The sequence below is a fragment of the Carcharodon carcharias genome, chromosome 10, assembly GCF_017639515.1.
Source record: "Carcharodon carcharias isolate sCarCar2 chromosome 10, sCarCar2.pri, whole genome shotgun sequence".
Taxonomy (NCBI): Eukaryota; Metazoa; Chordata; class Chondrichthyes; order Lamniformes; family Lamnidae; genus Carcharodon; species Carcharodon carcharias.
The window spans coordinates 136,031,346-136,051,831 of NC_054476.1; the positions used below are offsets into that span (position 1 = coordinate 136,031,346).

A 20,486-nucleotide genomic window follows, 5' to 3' on the forward strand; every position below is an offset into this window, starting at 1 on the left:
TAGGCCCAAAGCATCAGCCAAAACACATACATGGAAACTCAAGCTATATAGTGGAAGATAAAAATAGATATATCCTGCCAAACAATGGAGAATAGGGATTCCGACACAGGCAAAGGTGATACCATCACCGGTTATCATTACTTTGTTGCTGCCATATGGCTTTGAGCAAATCTTCCTCCACAATGTCTGCTTCATACTTCCACTTATTTGAACGAGTCAAACTGCACCAGACTCTAATATGGAGGAAGTAAAGAGGTTTCAAAACTGCTTTGGATTGGAGCTCATTTAATGAAAAATATAAACATTTGTGGAAATGGCCCAGAAGTGAATGCAGCCAACTTCAAAGTGTCAATATTCAATCAGAAGCAATTAGCTGAAGTAAGTAGGTTTAGAGAATAACCATTCAAGCACAGAGGATACAGTGAGATTGTGAATCCAGAAATCGAACCCTGGTATCCATGCTATCCACCCTCCAGTGCTTTTCATGCTGCTGGTAGCTTTGGCCTTTCCCTTCCAGTCACATGACTGAGCTTAAGCTGTAAACCAAGCAGCAGAGGTGTGAAATCCTGTAGTCATCAGTGCTGAACTTTTTTGATTTGTGTGTGAACTGCATTCCAAAAGTCATTCAATCACATGAGTGAAATATCACCACATATCTCATCTGTCTCACCAGTAGCAGTCAGACAAACAATGATTCTCTGCTGTGAGAAGTGGTAGTCACTATACTTTATGTAGCACAACTGCAAATAGTTTAGCTCTAACATGACCTCAAGGCTGTCATGATGACAAATTTGTCTGTTTCAATTTGTAGACTTCTTGTAGCACTTCAGCTTTGGAATACTCTCTCAGCCAAACATTATCGCACAGATAGAGGATGTAGTGATGAGGTAGAAGGGACTTGAGGAATCTGCTGATAGATAATAACAGGAGCATTCCCTAGAAACAGTTTTCTCCCCTGTAGTGCTCCAAAGTGCTTTAGGGACCAAAGGATGTAATGGGCACCAAGCAGAAGGGAAGAGAATGGAGTGAAGGGGCAGGCAGTGTTAAAAGAGGATTAAGGACAAAGGTCTTTTGAAATTGCAGAGAGAGGAGCAAGGCGGAGGGAGCACGAAATTGCCTTCTGTTATGACATGGCAGATGATGTGTGGCAGGTGGACCAAATCCACGAAGGAAACTTGACCCTGCTATCAGAACGGTTTTGTATTTATTTTGAGATGTGTGCACTGAATTCAGTAGTAGTAAGTCCACCAAGACCTTAGAGATTTGTTAAAAAACTAAAATTAAAATATTTATTAACAAAAGAGAAGGTTTCAAGCACATACATAGATCTACAAATTACTACTATAAGAACTCCTAAAATCCCTAATTTACCTGACTCCTAGCTACACCCCCTTTAAGGCAATGGTCCAAAAATAGATTTTAGGTTTTAAACAGATCTAGCAAATCAACACAATGTCCTGGACAGTGGAATTCAAAGTGGCTTTCTCCAGTTTCAGCTTCTGTAGAGCAGGTTTATGCACAAATACTGAAGGCTTCCCACACCTCTGTTAGATCTTACAACACCTCCCCCGACACACAGTCTCATTCTCATTTATATATGTCTCAGCTTTTTTAATATGTAAATTCCATTCTTTCCCTATGTCTTTGGAATTTTACCTTTCTTATAATACAAATCTTTTCATGTTGCTACTATTCTCATTAACCTGTTTGAAATTCAAATCCCCCTTCATCTATCTAAAATTGTAAATTTCCTTTACACCTTACATGCTAAAACCTCAACAAAAACAAAAATAAAAATACCTGGAAAAATTCAGCATGTCTGATAGCATCTGCGGAGAGGAACACAGTTAACGTTTCAAGTCTGTATGACTCTTTAACAGAATTAAGGAAAAATAGAAGAGAGGTAAAATATAAACTGGGTTAAGGGCGGCTGGAACAGGTAGAACGGGATAGAGAGCCAGTGATAGGTGGAGATTGCCAAAAGATGTCATAGACAAAAGGACAAAGAGGTGTTGACGGTGGTGATATTAGCTAAGAAATGAGCTAATAGGTGACATTAAGGGTAGAAAGCAAGACGAGCAAGGTACAGATAGCCCTAGAGGGGGGTGGGGTGAGGGGAAGGGATTTGAAATAGGCTAAAAGATAGAGATAAAACAATGGATGGAAATACATTTAAAAATAAGGGAAATAGGTAGGAAAAGAAAAATCTATATAAATTATTGGAAAAAAGGGGGATCAGAAAGGGGGTGGGGATGGAGGAGAGAGTTCATGATCTAAAGTTGTTGAACTCAATATTCAATCCAGAAGGCTGTAAAGTGCCTAGTCGGAAGATGAGGTGCTGTTCCTCCAGTTTGTGTTGAGCTTCACTGGAACATTGTAGCAGGTCAAGGATAGACATGTGGGTATGAGAGCAGGGTGGTGTGTTGAAATGGCAAGCGATAGGGAGGTCTGGGTAATGCTTGCGGACAGACTGAAGGTGTTCTGCAAAGCAGTCACCCAGTCTGCGTTTGGTCTCTCCAATGTAGAGGAAACCGCATTGGGAGCAGCGAATGCAATAGAATAAATTGGAGGGAAGTGCAAGTGAAATGCTGCTTCACTTGAAAGGAGTGTTTGGGCCCTTGGACGGTGAGGAGGGGGGAAGTAAAGGGGCAGGTGTTGCACCTTCTGCAGTTGCATGGGAAGGTGCTGTGGGAGGGAGTTGAGGTGTAGGGGGTGATGGAGGAGTGGACCAGGGTGTCCCAGAGGGAATGATCCCTGCGGAATGCCACCGGGTGGGGGTGTGAAGGGAAGATATGTTTGGTGATCATCCTCCGCCATTTCTGCCAACTCCTGCACGATGCCACAACCAAACACATCTTCCCTTCAACTGCCACCCCCCCCACCCAACACACACTGGAGGAACAGCACCTCACCTTCCAACTAGGCACTTTACAGCCTTCCAGACTGAATATTGAGTTCAACAATTTTAGATCATGAACTCTCTTTCATCCCCACCCCCTTTCCATCCCCCTTTTTTCCCAATAATTTATATAGATTTTTTCCCCACCTATTTCCATTATTTTTACATGTATTTCCATCCATTGTTTTATCTCTACCTTTTAGCCTATTTCGATCCCTTCCCCCCACCCCAGCCCCACTAGGGCTATCTGTACCTTGCTTGTCCTGTTTTCTACCCTTAATGTCACCTATTAGCACATTTCTTAGCTAATATCACCACTGTCAACACCTCTTTGTCCTTTTGTCTATGACATCTTTTGGCAATCTCCACGTATCACTGGCCCTCTATCCAGCTCTACCTCTTCCCCTCCCCCTTAACCCAGCTTATATTTCACCTCTCTTCTATTTTTCCTTAGTTCTGTTGAAGAGTCATATGGACTCAAAACATTAACTGTATTCCTCTCTGCAGATGCTGTCAGACATGCTGAGTTTTTCCAGGTATTTTTATTTCTATTTTTGTTTTTGTTTTGGATTTCCAGCATTCGCAGTTTTTTGCTTTTATCTTAATGCTAAAACCTCAACCATGTTTACTCATTCGCATACTAAAGACACTTCCACACCTTACTTTTGATAATTATAACTTGCAGTCCACTTGGCTACAAAATGTACTTAAATCACACACACACAACACAACCCTCATAAACAGAATTACCTGGAAAAACTCAGCAGGTCTGGCAGCATCGGCGGAGAAGAAAAGAGTTGACGTTTCGAGTCCTCATGACCTCAGTTCTGTTGAAGGGTCATGAGGACTCGAAACGTCAACTCTTTTCTTCTCCGCCGATGCTGCCAGACCAACTGAGTTTTTCCAGGTAATTCTGTTTTTGTTTTGGATTTCCAGCATCCGCAGTTTTTTGTTTTTGTTTTTACAACCCTCATAAAACTACTTTACAATTAACCAGATAAATATTATGAAAATTATTATACCTTCATAACACTTCAGAAAGAGGCCGCAGTTTGCTTCATTATATCTAGTCCCCTAAATCTGATGTGCAAGAATGATTTGCCAAGTAAAGACAAAACCTTATCTCCAGTCTGAACAGATTGGTTAATGAGCTCCTTTATTGCCATCCTGAATACAGTGACTAACCCGGCTCCAACTTGTCTCAGCTTGACAGGAGTCCTTGTACAAGTGCCCTTTAATTTCATTTGGGAAAATTTCAAGGATAGATGGTGGGCAACCCAACAAGGGTAGAGCTTTTGGGCTGAGTGCTATAAGTCAAGGAGATGTTGAGAGTGCTGTATATGCTGTGCTGTACCTGACTGAGAAATTCTAGGTAGAGTGATTGAGTGGAAAAGCTCTCCCTTATTAGCCTAGCATTGCTGTGCCACTCAAATGGAAAAGTAGGACTGATAGGGTCGCCAATCCTCCAGGATTGGCCTGGAGTCTCCAGGAATTGAAGATCAATCTCCAAAGCACTGCTGTGTGCAATCCTGGAGAAAAATCATTGGGACATTATAAAAGATTTTATTTTTTGTCATTATCTTTGAACATTTCTCTTTACCAGACATAAAAATATTGAAAATGGGCTAAAAGGCTGTTTGGTTGACAGTCAAGCATCATCCAATTGGGTAATGAGTCTTTTTGCTTTCCAATTGGTGCAAGAAGGCAGTGCGTCACAAGGATGGATGTGTTGGCAGACTAATGGTTGGGGGGGGAGGCGGTGGGGGTAGGGGGGAGGGGGATGGTGTGGTGGTGGGGGGATGGCATGTGATGAAACCTCTGGGTATACATTTAATCACAGTTGGCAACCCTAAGGACTGATGGTTGAAGACATTAGAATTTTAGGATCGCCTTAACCATCATTGTGTTTATTCTAGCAGCAACACAAGAATCCCATGATTGCCTAAAAGATGAAGCAACACAGCTGAAGAGGCAGATCCAGACAGGTCAGTGCAATGCAGTTCATAGTTGGACAAGAAGAATAATCCTCTCCCCAAGTATCCATATATATTTTAATCATCTAGAAACAGGAATAGGCTATTTAGTCCTTTGGGCTTGTTCCACCATTCAATGAGACAATGATAACCTATCACCAAACTTCAGTTTTCATATTCACCATCAATTGCCCTTTGGATGAAGAAGTGTTTCCTAATTTCTCTCCAGAAAAATCTGGCCCTCATTTTTAGACTATGTCCCTAGTCCATGACTCTCTAACCAACATAAATCATTTCTCTCCACCTAGCCTATCTGTTCCCCTTAATATTGTGAACATTTTGATCAAATCTTTCTCTTAACCTTCTAACTTCCAGGGAATACAAACTTAATTTGTGTAATCTGTCCTTGTAATTTAAACCTTGGAGTCCAGGAATCATTCTGGCAAACCTATGCTGCACTCCCTATAAGGCCTTCATATCCTTCCTAAAATGAGGGGCCCAGAACTGTTCGCAGCACTCCAGGTGTGGTGTAACCAGGGCTTTGTACAGATGAAGCATGACTTTTACCTGCTTGGATTCTAGTCATCTAGATAGAAAGATCAGCATTCCATTGGCCTTATTGATTATTTTCTGTAACTGTTCATGACATTTTAATACCATCGGAATTCCTTGATTGGATTCTAGCCAGTAATCCTCTCCCAAAAATCCACTCTACACTGTCCATAAACCATCGGAGGATTTCGGCATGTAATCACTCCCACTATACATTTTCTATGTAGAAACAAATAGGACCCCTTGACTTGCTTCATGACAGTCTCTCATTCCCATTGTCCATTATTTTAGGAATAAGCTAGTTATATACATTTTGATACAGCTTTGTAACCACAGCCAGAAAGCCACTCCATTTAGCCAATTTAAAAGAGCTGCTAATTATTTATGTATCAAAATAAAACCAATTGATTGTAATTGAAATCTCTTGTTTTCTACTCAATGCAGCTGAAATGAACAAAGTGCCCCATTCCTGCAGGAAATCTCTTGGGCACAGCTATAGATATGAGCAGAACTTCACTAACACCCAATTAACAAGATGCCACCAGATCATCTCAGTTCATTCAGAAGTTCAGTAGGCTAAACTACTTCAGGAACAGCAAATAGACCAAATCACTTCCTGAAAGGGACCACACACAACATACGACAAATATTGGAAGATCTTTTAAAATTACTTTTGTACACAGGGTCAAAATAAGCACATTGTTTTCACAAATCAGAATATAAAGGAAGCTATTATTATTATTATTATGGTTACTATGAAACTATTATTATGATGCTATTCAAGAACATTAACATTTAAAGAGAAACCTGAACACTGTGATTGACAGAACTACACCACAAGATTTCAAGTTTTTATACAAAAACAAACTTTATTGTATATAAAAAGAATTAAACAAAGCAAGCACTACTAACAATGTTATAGTTTATAAAGACTTATGCCATAAACTCAGTTCTACTTGTTAATTCAGCACCCCCCCACCCCCACCAAACCCCCCCCAAGAGTACCCTTATCTTACAAAATCCTAAAGGTTCATTCACTGCTTTAGGGATCAGCCCAAAGGTATGCCACAGCCCCCAGGACTTTAATTCTCCTCCATGTCCCAGCTATTTTCCAAGATGCAAGATTTATAGTTTTCATTAGTTTTTGACTAAGTGATCCTCCAATCTTTCCTTAAAGACCTCATAACTGTGGACTCCTCAGGTCCTTGTCCTGCTGCTAGCAGATATACAACTGCCTTTTCACAGCCTTCCAAACTAATTCTGTTGACTGCTATCTACCACAAGAGTTTGTGGAAATTACTGTAGATTTCTTTCTCTAGCTTCAAACGAGGCAAATCTTTTAGCTTCTTAATTCCTCACTGAGCTTGAACCCCTGTCCATATTCTTCTCAGTGAAGATAAAGTTAGCATTTTTTCTGCTTAAGTGCAGGCCTGACTAACATTCATTTCCTTTGGCTATCCCAACTCAGTGAGTTGTAGCCTACACAAGACCAAAGCTGCAACTGCCGCTGTCAGTTCCCAAACTGAACTGCTTGCTTCTGTCAGCAAACACACACACATAAATTAAACAAAGAAAGCTACTAATCCCACAGTCCATCTCCATGACAACATGGCATGATTTGGGATGTTCAAGCAGGACTGCAAACAAATTATTTTTACCTCAACACAACTCTTTGATTTTGCAGCCCATAGGAATAATTTCTATCTCTAATGGAGTTTTACAGCTCTATTTACTAGAATTGCTAGCTTTTATGGAGATAACGATGGACGCTCTGGCTCTACCAAGAGGTCTAGAAATGGGTCATCCATTGCCCAGCATTTACATTTTTAACTCTCTAACCTTGAAAATAAACATAGGTTAGCTTGCAACTGTAATTAAGTCCAAGCTTGTTTGATTCACATTCACTTGAGATGCAGTGGCGTGGTGGTATTGTCACTGGACTAGTGGTCCAGAGACCCAGGGTACTGCTCTGGGAATCTGGGTTCACCTGGCAGATGGTGATATTTGAATTCAATAAAAAAATCTGGAATTAAAAATCTAATGATCACTTTGAAACTATTGCTGATTGTTGTAAAAGCTCATGTGGTTCATTAATGTCCTTTAGGAATGTAAATCTGCCAGTCTGGCCCACATATGACTCCAGACCCACAGCAATCTAGTTGATTCTTAAATGCCCTCTGAAATGGCCCAGCAAGCCACTGAGTTCTCAAGGGCAATTAGGCATGGGCAATAAATGCTGGCCTAGCCGGCAATGTCCACATCCCAAGAACGAATTAAAAAAAAAAGTTTCTAGAACGGATGTTTCTTTTATCTTACATTTAGCACTTTAATTCTTAAAAAGTTATGTTCTAAAATATGAATTATGATATAGATATTTGCAGCACTTCAAAAAGGTGCATAAAATGATCAAGCTTACTGCATGTTTGCATTCTCAGGGCCTTCTGATTATCAGCTGACACATGTTCTGAAAGTCACCCAAGTAACAGGGTCCACATTGTTCTCAGTGAGGTACATGAAAATCAGAAAATCTGATAAGTGCTGTTTGCTATTTTAACGCCAACATCTGTAACCTAGCTCCCAGCCTGACTCTGCTCAAACTGTTTGAAGAATCAGAGTTCCAGGTTTTCAGGGTCCATTAATGTGTTACTGAAGCAAAGGGGTTGAATGACTGTGTCATAATCCCCTAAGACATAGAATGTACAGAACAGAAACAGCCATTCAGCCCAACAGATCTATGCTGGAGTATGCATTCTTCTTGATCTAACCCAACAGTATATTTTTCTATTTTTCTTCTCCCTCTTGTCTACAGATCCCTGAAGGTAGCAACACAGGTTGATAAGGTGGTTAAGAAGGCATATGGAATCATTTCCTTTATTAGCCGGGGCACAGATTATAAGAGCAGGGAGGTTGTACTGGAGCTATATAAAACACTAGTTAGGCCACAACCTGAGTACTGGGTGCAGTTCTGGTCACCTCATTACAGAAAGAATGTAATTGCACTAAAGAGGGTACAGAAGAAATTTATGAGGATGTTGGAAAATTGCAGCTATGAGGAAATATTGGATAGGCTGGGGTTGGCCTCCTTGGAACAGAGGAGGCTGAGGGGAGATTTGATTGAAGTGTACAAGGTTGTGAGGGCGCTGGATGGAATGGAATGGAAGTGCCTATTTACTTTAGCAGAGAGGTCAGTGACCGGGGGTATAGGTTTAAAGGGATTGGTAGAAGGATTGGAGGGGAGATGAGGAAAAATGCATGAACATGATGAGCCATAAGGCCACCTTCTGTGCTGTAACAATTCTGATTCAGTGTACTTATCTAGCTTCCCCTTAAATGCATCATAAAAGCTAACATAAGTGACAGTATAAGAAAAGGATGATAAGAAAAGAATGAAGTGAGAGTTTATTGGGGGAGGGGGAAAGGACACTTAATAATTCACCAGTCACGCCATGTTGCCTTCAAATCTAATGTCGTTTTTTCTTTATTATGCCAGAAACACCAGATAAAACCACAGTAAAGCACCTGACAAATTCAGATGGAAATAAATCAAACAATTCCCTCAACATCATTGAAGTGACGATCCCAGGTAAGTAAGAGCTATCCATATTTTAAGGTTATCTGATACAGTCGCTCAGTGAGAGTGCATAAGATGGATTGCAAGTCCAAGCTGAATTCCACCCATTTCCCCCTCTCTGTAGACAGATATTACTGCTGTTCAACAGAAACAAGGGCTGGGCTTTTTTAATTGAAAGGAGCTTGTATTCACAGATTCATTAAAAGCACCAATAGAATGTCTGCTGTGGAACCACCAAAGTTTAATTAAATGTAGGCCCTTGAGACTTAATAGACAGTTTTCAATGGAATATTGGATATGGGAATAGCTGAAGCTCCATTGAGTTCCCAGTTTGATATCAAAGCAGGAGAAATGGGACAGTGCACACAAGTGTGAGGTTGCAAACCTGAGGTAGCAGGGTGGGAGATCAGAATCTCTCACATCCCCACTAAATATGGGCAGTTGGTAGGTTTGCTAATGACTGTGTAGGCCATGTGTGAATTGGGTTTGGTACAGGTTCAAATCAATCAATTGGTCTCATATCCACAGCTCGAAACCATGTGTTATTTTAGCACAAGGACATTTAATTTTAGTTTCAATCAAAATGGCACTCGACCAACGCTTGGGTGACACAGTGGAGGAATCCACTGACACTACAATGGGCTGTGGAAATAGAACTCAAGTTCTGTCGAAGGGTCATGAGGACTCGAAACGTCAACTCTTTTCTTCTCCGTCGATGCTGCCAGACCTGCTGAGTTTTTCCAGGTAATTCTGTTTTTGTTGTGGAAATAGTGTTTGGTCCAGGAATGCCTGCAGAGGAGAGTACTTTGGGGGAATGTTACATTCTTGGGATTTAAGTGGGACTCATATGCAGCCTGAGTGTCCTGATTACAACCCAACGTCTGAAACCACTGAGTATTCAGGATTTTTGATGCCTAAAGTGAATGCTGGACGATGTTGGCCAGGCAGGTTAGTGTAGTCATTTCTGAAAATTAACCACATAACATGATTGAGAATAACAACATCATTGGAGCCTTGCTCGTTTGGGAATAAAACCCCATCCATTATGAAGGGATGTGTTTGAAGTGAAAGTCAATGGAGTGTGTAGGATGCTGGTGAAGGCAGTTTGAAATACCCTTAATTCCAATATTATTGTTAGGGGCTGGTGGCAATTAAGGCTCCCTATCTCTGAAAATAAATTGCCTGCAAAAACAATAAGCGATTAACCTCCTGCCAATTGTTTTATCAAAATCTTGTGCACTGGGCCTATGACCACTCAGTCTGGGGTGGTGCAAAGACTAGCAACCCTACATTCTCCATTAAGTCCAGATAATACACAAGCCTATAATCAGTCTGACATATGTTCTGGGATCTTGTGAGGTGACTTATGTAAAAGTTGGATGCCTGTCCATTGTGTGCACCCAAGTTTTGGATTCTGTATCCTACGGAGCCCAACTCTAGTTCTCAAATTTTTCTATTTTGCAGAAAATTATGATGCAAAGCTCACAAGAGTGGACATTGCCAATAATCTACGGGAGCAAGTGCAGGACCTGTTCAATCGCAAATATGGTAATTTCAGTTGCTCTGCAATGGTGTCTATGCTTAGAATATAAGACTGCAATCTAGTCAGCAGAAATTTTATCATTGATGTTACTGGTGTTGGCGTGAGTGGATGTTTCCAGGGCGGTGGAGCAGGGAAGTGACAGTTAGGGTTTATATTTAAATTTAAAGTCTTTGGCCTGTCCCTAGACTCTGTACAAATATTCCAGCCCATGGGAGCAGCCATTGCACCAATTTCCTTCAATCTTCCCTAGACAAAGCCGGTCAACACCAAAAAAGAGGCTGACAGTGAGGAATGCCCTTCCATCCTCATTCAAATGTGAACCCTAGCAAACCAGAAGTCAATTGGAGTTCAGGGGGAAAGCTCTCCATTGGTTGAAGCCATGCCTAAAACAAAGGAAGATGGTTGTGGTTATTGGAGGTCAATCATCTCAGTTCCAGGACATCACTGCAGGAGTTCCTCAGGGTAGTGTCCTAGGCCCAACCATCTTCAGCTGCTTCATCAATGACCTTCCTTCCATCATAAGGTCAGAAGTCTGGTGATTGCACAATGTTCAGTACCATTTGCGACTCTCCAGATACCGAAGCAGTCTCTGTTCATATACAGCAAGATCTGGCCAATATTCAAGCTTGGGCTGATAAGTGGCAAGTAACATTGATGCCACACAAGGCAATGACCATCTCCAAAAAGAGAGAATCATCCATCTCCCCTTGCCATTCAGTGGCATTACCATTGCTGAATCCCCCACTATCAACATCTGGGGGGGTTACCATTGACCAGAAACTGAACTGGACTAGCCATATAAATACCATGGCTACAAGAGCAGGACAGAGGCTGAGAATTCTGCAGCAAGTAACTCATCACTTGACTCCCCAAAGCCTGTCCACTATCTACAAGGCACAAGTCAGGAGTGTGATGGAATACTCTTTGACTGGAGGGGTGCAGCTCCAACAACACTCAAGAAGCTGGACTCCATTCAGGTCAAAGCAGCCAACTTGATTGGCACCCCATCCACTATCTTCAACATTCACTCGCTCCAGCACTAATGCACAGTGGCAGCAGTGTGTGCTATCTACAAGATGCGCTGCAGAAACTCACCAAAGCACTTTTGATAGCACCTTCCAAACCCACAACCTCTACCACCTAGAAGGACAAGGGCAGCATGTAATGCTTGGGAACACCACCACCTGGAAGTTCCCTTCCAGGTCACACCATCCTGACTTGGAACCACATCTTCGTTCCTTCGCTGTCGCTGGGTCAAAATCGTGGAACTCCCTTCCTAACAGCACTGTGGGTGTTCCTACAGTTCATGCACTGTAGCAGTTCAAGAAGGCAGCACACCACTTTCTCAAGGGCAACTAGGGATGGGCAATAAATGCTGGCCCAGCCAGCGATGCAGATGCCCCGTGAACTAATTTTAAAAAAAGCCAGGACATATTGAATGAGCATTCAGAAATCCTAGGGTGATAACAGGTCCCTAGAAACTTTCTCCTCGTCAAGCTAATTCCCTAGGCAGTGCAAAAAACAAAATTAATGTCCAAACTCCAAATGCTTAGTTTAGACCAGGGTACTCCAAGCTGCAGCTAGACACTTGTGTGTCCCAGTCCTCTCCGTTCTTAAATTCACGAGTTGTTTTTACATTGTTTGAAGTTCATGAATCTGGGGGTTTGGAAAGGATTGCGCTCAGCACTGTTGCTTCGTTGGTGGATTAATCTTAAATAAGAACACCATGGCCTGTTCATAGCTGCAAATCAATGGGACTGAGTTGCACGATTTTGACACTTTAATCCCTCTCCCTCCTGCTGGAGTGGGGGCTAAAATTGAGGTCAAAGGGCAGTGGGAGAGTAGAATTTATTTTTTGGTGTTCATTACTTGGTGCAAGGGGGAAACAACAACAGCTTGCATTTATATAGCACCTTTAATGCAGAAAGATATCCTACAGCACTACAGGTGCACAATCAAAAGATGGATGCCATGATATGAAGGGAGATATTAAGCGTTGTGTCCAAAAACCTAGTCAAACAGCACGTGGGTTATACTATACAAGGTTCTACTTGTGCATGAGCCACCTTACACACCATCATATTCCCTTGAGAGTTTTAACTCCATCGCACCTTTTTGTTGACCCATTGCAGAAAATACCTGGAGATATAATTGACCAAAAGTCAACTTTGATTTGGGACAAATTTCTGCCTTGCCCCTGTTGGCTGGGATTCAGATTCACCTAAAGGAAGTAAAGGGAAAGAAAGATTTTGCATTTATATAGCGCCTTTCACAATCTGAGGATATTCTAAACGGTTCTACAGCCGACAAAGTAGTTTTGAAGAATGGTCGCTGTTGTAATGTAAATGCCGCAGCAGCTTTACGTGTAAAAGAGACACGGCAAAGTGCAATTCCTACTCAATGTTTCTGCTGAAACAATGGACAGGAATGTCATAGCATATTAAGCACCTACAAACTATTATTGCAGCAATCATTTATAAGCTCATGTTTAAAAGGGTTTCTCAGTAGTGTTCTAAATCATATTCCCTTGATTAAGACTGCTCTAAGTTAATATTTACTTTGTAGTAGAACTATTAACTAATTCTAACATGAACATAAAGCTAGTTTGCCTCAGCTCTGATAAGTTTAAAGATGTATTGAATTTTTTTCGGCCTGTTGAGTGTTGATCTGATTGTGTTGTAGAGAATTGTCAAACTGTTGCTCTGTGCTTCCTTCAACATGGCAGCTAAGTTTGGTAACTTACCATGTGTGACAACATTCATTCCCTCCACTACTGATGTACAGTTGCAGTAGTGTGTATAAACTACAAGATTCATTGCAGCAACTTGTCAAGGCTCCTTCGGCAGCACCTTGCAAACCCACGACCTCTACCACCTAGAAGGACATGGGCAGCAAATGCATGTAAAAACCACCACCTGGAAGTTCACCTCAAAGTCACCCACCATCCTGAATTGGAAATATATCGCCATTCCTTCGCTGTTGCTGGGTCAAAACCCTAGAACTCCCTCCCTAACAGCACTGCGGGTGTACCTACACCATATAGACTGCAGCGGTTCAGGAAGGCAGCTCACCACCACCGTCTCAAGGGCAGTTAGGGATGGGCAATAAATGCTGGCCCAGCCAGCGACGCCCACATCCCATAAAAGAATAAAAGGAATGTCTTGCCCCACTAGCCCGTGCCATCCCTTCTTTATGTTGATTTGTACACGCTGTAAAAATTGGAGAGATGTTAGTGTTATTGCCTCACTTCTTATCATTTACAGGTGAAGCTTTAGGTATAAAATACCCTGTTCAAGTTCCATATAAACGCATAAAAAGCAATCCTGGCTCGGTTATAATTGAAGGGCTTCCACCTGGCATTCCATTCCGAAAACCCTGCACGTTTGGATCCCAGAATTTGGAGAGAATCTTGGCCGTGGCTGACAAAATCAAGTTCACCATAACCAGGTAACCAGAACAAGGAAGCTGTAAATAACCAGATAATGGCAACACATGTACTCTAACTAACAAGGTAATGATGACTGAGGAGCAGTAAATAACCAGGTAAAAACCAGAGCTGAAAGTAACCAAGAAATAGGAGCTGTAAATAACTGGGTAAAAACAAGGGAGCTATGATTAACCAGCCAATTGAATGAACTCAGAAGTTAAATCTCGAATAAAAGTATTGAGTGCCTATTCTTAATTGCTGACATTGTCTCTGCTTCAGACATTAATTGCAGTAGTATAATCTACAGCCTCACAACACTCATGTAAAATTTCTTCCTGTGCTAGATCTCTCCCATTTTATCTTACATCTGTGTCCCCTCAGTCTAGCTTCTCAAATCTGTTTCTATCTACTCTGCCCCATTCCTTCATCACTTTGACACCTCTATCAAATTACCCCATAATCTCCTCTGTTCTAACAAAGACAGCCCCATTCTTTCAAGTCTTTTTCCCTATCTGTATTTCCCTGTACCAGGCAGCATCCTAGAGAATCTGCATTGCACTTTCTCCATTGTTTTAACATCCTTCCCATAGTGTAGAGACCAAAACCATACACAGACCAGGATTTTACTTTTGGCGTACAGGGGTGGGCCCAACACACCGGAATGTAAAATGACGTGTGATGACATCGGGCATGCGTCCCGACATCATCGTGCTGTCTCGCGATGTTTTGTTCTGCGGGCGTGCGCCGATAATTGATAGGCCGATTAAGGCCATTAAACAGGTAATTAACATGAACGTTACGCTGCCCATCCAACCTAACAGTTGACGGGCAGGTGAAAAGGCCAAGCAGCCTTTATGCTTTTTAGGAAATCTCACCCATGAGCGGGATGAGGTTTCCTAAAGCTTTTATGAATTAAATTAAAACTTTTCCTGAAAAATAAAACATGTCCCATCTCATGTGACATGGAAATGCTCCTTCACGCACATGCGCGAAAGAATGCTGGACCCAACTCTCCCTCCTCCCTCCACCCACACAGGTAGCGCTCAACGGTACCACTCGCGTATTACACTAGGCGGACCTTAATTGTTCCGCACGCGTAAAATGGCGGTGCAGAGCTGATCGCAGGCAGCAGTCGGCTCCATGACCGCTCCTGCTGAGCCCGCACGACACAGGAAAAATTCAGGCCAGCGTATTCCAACCACAGTCTTATTAAGATTTTGCAGACGCGCCATTACTTTCTGACTTTTATATTTCGTACTCTTAGCATTAGCTTTTGTGGCCTTATCCAGTTGTGGTGTTGCTTATAATGAACCTGAACCCTCCAATGCCTCCAACAGGAGGAGGCTATTTAATCCCTTGACCTGTTCTGACATTCATTGAGATCTAGCATCCAGGGAATATAAACCTAGTCTCCTCAATCTCTCCTCACTGGACAATTCCTTCATCCCAGGAATCAGTCTGGTGAATCTTCATTTCACTCCCCCTTGGACAAGTATATCCTTCCTTAGGTAAGAAGGCCAAAACTGTACACAATATTCCAGGGCTCTATATAATTGCAGTAAGATGACCTTACACTCAATTCCTTCGTAATAGAGGCTAAGATAGTCTAAGGAAATCAAGGGATAATATGGATGTAGTGCAAGAAGGTGGAGCTGAGGATGAAGATCAGCTATAATCTTATTGAATGGCAGACCAGGCTGAATGGCCTACTCCTGCTCATATTTCTTATGTTCTTATGTACATTGGGGAACATCACAGGCCTAGTAACATGATATTCTAATGAATGGTTTTGCAATCTTCTAAAATTTGTATGCTTTTGTCATTTTACAGGCCTTTCCAAGGACTCATCCCCAAACCTGGTAAGGGTATTTTTACACATAAATAACAACTTCATAGCATTAAACACTTCTCTTGTATTTTTACTTTAAACTTGCATGGTAGTAGTAAATCCATAAAGCTGCCAAGTGGGCATTTTACCCCCAATTCTGAGGGACTATGGTAAAGACATACCATTGGTGTTCAGGAATGGCACCCTGGCAGGTGATTGGAGGATCAGATATGCTGCTACTTCTCCTTCTTTGGTACAGACAAGACCTAGAACAAGTAGGACTCCTCCCAGAAACACTGAGCAAAGAGGGATTTACAAATTCCCAATGTACACTCCTGCTGGGTGAAGATTTCCGTTGGGTGGACAAATTGATAAAATTTACCTTCTGACTGATGAGACATAAGAGGGAGAGAGCTGGCAGCATATCTGAGTCACTTATTACTTGCCTCTGTCAACATAGACAGGAATGTGGGCTGGAACCCTGATCAGTGTGAGCAAATTCTTTAATGATTCAAGATGGTCAAAAGTAAAACTCAAATAAAGAAACCCCCAGTATGTTTCTCTAGCGGTATTATAAACAATGCTCCACTGGGCAGTGGAATACTGTCTCTCATTGCCAGTAATGTGGACTGTGCCTGTGTGCAATGCTGAGCGAGCCCAGCAACCGAAGAATGGCAGGGGCAGGCATGGGTAAAGGAGATGTCTCTCCTGTTTCCACATGTGCAACAGTTCACTGCCTTGCTCTAAGGAATGCAAAGAAGGTTTAGATTAAAGCAGCTACCACCTCAAAACCTGTAGCACTTGTAGTTGCAGGGTTATCTACCGACCTGGCAAATGAAGGAATGAAGGTACCGGACCACTTCCGTCCCTAGAGATATTGAGTGGCTAAACCACCTCGCATCACCCTCTCCCTGAGGAAATACTTAAGAAACAGAACACAGAAATTAGAAAACGTACCAAATATATCCTCACAAGGGGGAAATCCAGGGGTGAACACACTGAACATGCTTGCTCCACACTGTTAGGGCCAATAATACTTGGTATAATTAGAATCGCAATGTGCCTCAGCATCTGATTTGAGAAGAGGCAGTATGGGCTAGCTGGAGAGGAAAGCTGCTATATTCATGGTCACAATTTAAGACCATGGGCAATGGCCAAAGTTGTTTATTTGATCAGGTTATATGGTGCTTGTAGCAATAACTAGTAAATTGAATGGTTCAGGGGCTAAAGTAACTGTATGTATTAGCCTTTCTCCCCATTCTAGCTGATTGACCAGTGATTGGATAGATATGTCACCTGGTTCTCGATCAGAATTATACTGAAGGGCCATGTTGTATTGTTTGGGAAAATGGAGGGTTTGAGTAGCTCATGCAAAAATGGCAACTGTGGTTGGAAACTTGTCTGATGTGGCTGTGAATTCAGAGTTCAAAGATTACCCTGACAGTTACTGACACGTCCCTGACCTGGATGTGCCTTGTCAGTGTGGCTACAGGACTGACCCCAGTTCTGTGATAGCTTCCTCAGGGATTTGTTGTCACCGCATGGAAGCGTCTTCCAGTATTTCCAGTTACAAAGTAACTGCACGAACAGGCAACAAAAGGATGAATCCTAAGTCAGCACAGAAGATGCCAATTAACCTGGTGGCATGCTCCCCTGGAGCCTTCTCCTCAGCACCAACACCACCTCTGGGCTGCTTCCACCACCACCACCTTCGAGATTCCTACTCCATCCACCTCCTCCTTAATCTTGTAAAAACAGAGCAATGCCCATGCACGGATCACAGAATGGATAGCCGGGCCAAGAGATCCATGTGGCAGATGGAAAAAGCTTTAAGGAGATGATTAAAGAGACTAAAGCCCTTTTGTGCTTACTGACAGGCTAAGAAACAACTCCAAGCTCTGCAGCATTTTTAAAGTTGAAAAATAAGCAGCAGGCAATGGCTGCAATTTGTTTTTTTGATATAAAAAAGCTGCTTCAGGGAGCTCTGTTTAAAAAGCTAGTGAAGGGTCTACAGAGTTTTTTCTAATTTGCATGAAAGGTCGTTAATCAGCCTTGCACACACTATGCCTATGGGCTCGAAATGCTTAACGTGCTTCCAGGCCACATTGCCAGACACAGTGCACATTGGGCATTGAGCAGGCCACTGTGTCCAATAGTGCAAGGTTCTAGCCCTTCAGAACGACCTATGTAATGGACCACATTACAGGCCCATGCCGTCTTCATCTTGAAGATTGATTTCTCTAAAGCCCTCCTCATTGGCCTCTCTGCTTCCACCCTCTACGCATTCAGCTAATCCACAACTCTGCGTTTCCCACAAGGCCTGCACACTCATCAACCCTATCCTCACCCAGTGCCGCTGGCTGCCTGTATCCCACCAAAAGAATTTCAAGATCCTCAGAAGCCAAAATACAGCTGGAAATCTGAAATAAAAACAGAAAATGCTGGAAACCCTCAACGAAAAGAAGAAGGTAGGGTCACACTTTCAGATCTATGACACTTCATCAAAACTGTCTGAACTGTTCTCCTGCATCCCAACAGTGACGACGTTTTAAAAGTACTTAATTGGCTGTCAAACATTTTGGAATGCCCTAGTTGTGAAACGCACAATAAATATTGAAGTCCTTTATTCTTTCCTCCATTCCAAGTAAGACAAGGGCAAGCATCTCAGATCTGCCAAGGAAGTTGTCGGAGCTGTCAGCAACATGGTGGCTGCCACTGTGGTATTAATGGAGCTGACAACTTGGTCTTTACTGGATAGAATTACCTCCATGCTTTGTTCAAAGCCTTGAGACAAGTTCAAGCTGGGCTTTTCCATGATCCAGGAGATTGCCCTGCAAGCTTTTTTGACAGACTGCCCAGCGCATTTAGCATTTCCTAGTAGATCTCCATCAGTCTTCTCTGATAGCCTGGGCCCCCTGTCCAAGTCCTCTGCAGCGGAACGGGTATGCAGCCTTGCCCTCTGGTGAACTGGCACCCATGCTGCCCTGTCTCCCTGCCCTAGCTCCTGCAAGCCCATGTTCAGTAAATCACCGTGTGTGGACACTGTCTCAAAACTAGCCTACAGAGTCAGCCACTATCTGAGCTGGTTGTGAGAATTGGGTTGAGTGACAGTGCTTCTTCCTGAGCAAGACTTCTCTGCTTTTCCTCAACTGGCACATCCTCAGGGCTCAAATGAAAGAGATGGACAAAGGTAAACGTGTGGTGTGAAGGAGAGCAGAGGGAAAGTAGTAGGGTGTGAAAGTATCTGCAGCTTATCAAGCAGAGTGTATGGGATGAGAAAGAAGTCAGAAGGAAGAAAGAGGATTAAATTGAAGAAATGCTGCACAACATCTCTGCCCATGTCCTAACTCACACCAAGACCTGTTTACCTATCGCCCATGTCATCGTTGACCTACGTTGGCTTTAGGTTAAGCAATGGCTCAATTTAAAAGTTCTCATCCATGTTTTCAAACCCCCTCCATGCCTCACCTCTTCCTGCCTCTGTAATCTCCTCCAGCCTCTCAACCCTTTGAGATATCCACACGCCATCAGTTCTGACTTCTCAAGCATCCCCAATTTTAATCATTCCACCATTGGCAACCATGCCTTCAGTTGCTAAGACCCTAAGTTCTAGAATTTTCTCCCCAAATCTCTCCGCTTCTCTACCTCTTTCCTCATTCAAGACACTCCTTAAAACTTCTTTGATTTGATGGCCAGATTCTTGCCGCCAATGCAGACAGTGCGTAACAGGAAATTTCTCGGCTCATCACATGTGCCTCGGGAGAAACTGCCCCACCAGACTTGATTTTCACTCCAGGCGGCAGCTGTGGGATGGAGTCAGACCCAGCGCCCCTGGATGCAGATCGGAGGCAGCCACAGGGGCTGCTGAGTACCAAGGTGGGCTTTTCAAAAGGCCCACCTCATTTCTTTGGGACTTAGTCCCAGCTGTTTTGTTAAAGATTAGGCCCTCCACCCCCCATCCCACATGCCCAGTCATCTCCCAACCATACATGCCAACTCATGCCCCCACCCACTTCAATGGCTCCTCATATCCTCCATACCCACCAATGCCTTCCACCCAGCCCCAATGGTCTCTTCTATGCCCCATGCCAACTCATGCCCACCCACCCCCTAGCCCCTTATAGCCCAATGCAAATTTAATACCAACCCATTCCCTCCACCCGCAACCTTTTGCCATTGCATCCTCTATTCATATCCACCATGGGAAGACATCAGAAGGCATGTTGAGATGAAATAAAATAAAGATCTAAATATCTATTGCAGCCTTTATTATAGTTAAAAAAAACCTCTCCCATTCATGAAAGCCCATTCAACACTTTTAAAACCCTGCAAGTACTTAATCCTGTAGAGCAACAAGCAGACTTTTAGTCATAACCCAACACCAAAGACAGTTAATACTTTAATAACCTCTTCCAGCTGTCAATCAAACTCTGAACTTAGGACCTGCTGCTCAGATAATTGTAGATTGTGGAAAGCAGGTAAACGTTAATAATTATACTATGATAGCCCTTGGGGTGATGTCAACAAACAGCCTTTGTAACTTCCAGAACAGATTTATTTCAACTCTCTCTGACACAGGCTGTCTGTTTATTTTACATTTTTAAAGGGCTGGTGATTTAAATAGCTTCACAGCTTGATAGTTCTACGTACCTTCTCTGACCTTCATGAGCCTTTATGTCATCTTCATAAATTT

The 20,486-nt window shown here is 42.6% G+C and overlaps 1 protein-coding gene across 10 annotated transcripts in view; it reads left to right on the forward strand.

Annotated features, from left to right (window-relative positions):
* Window positions 1-20,486, forward strand: part of gtf2ird1 (GTF2I repeat domain containing 1) — a 198,028-nt gene that overhangs the window by 146,595 nt on the left and 30,947 nt on the right. For 6 of the 10 annotated variants that reach the window (XM_041198276.1, XM_041198275.1, XM_041198280.1 and 3 more), the window contains 6 exons: window positions 4,816-4,884; window positions 8,915-9,007; window positions 10,460-10,543; window positions 13,802-13,985; window positions 15,796-15,824; window positions 18,112-18,261. In XM_041198276.1, coding sequence (XP_041054210.1) covers window positions 4,816-4,884; window positions 8,915-9,007; window positions 10,460-10,543; window positions 13,802-13,985; window positions 15,796-15,824; window positions 18,112-18,261 — 609 coding nt within the window. Of the gene's footprint in view, window positions 1-4,815; window positions 4,885-8,914; window positions 9,008-10,459; window positions 10,544-13,801; window positions 13,986-15,795; window positions 15,825-18,082; window positions 18,262-20,486 lie in introns of all 10 variants that reach the window. The other 4 variants (XM_041198278.1, XM_041198279.1, XR_005944285.1 and 1 more) reach the window with 3 other exon arrangements.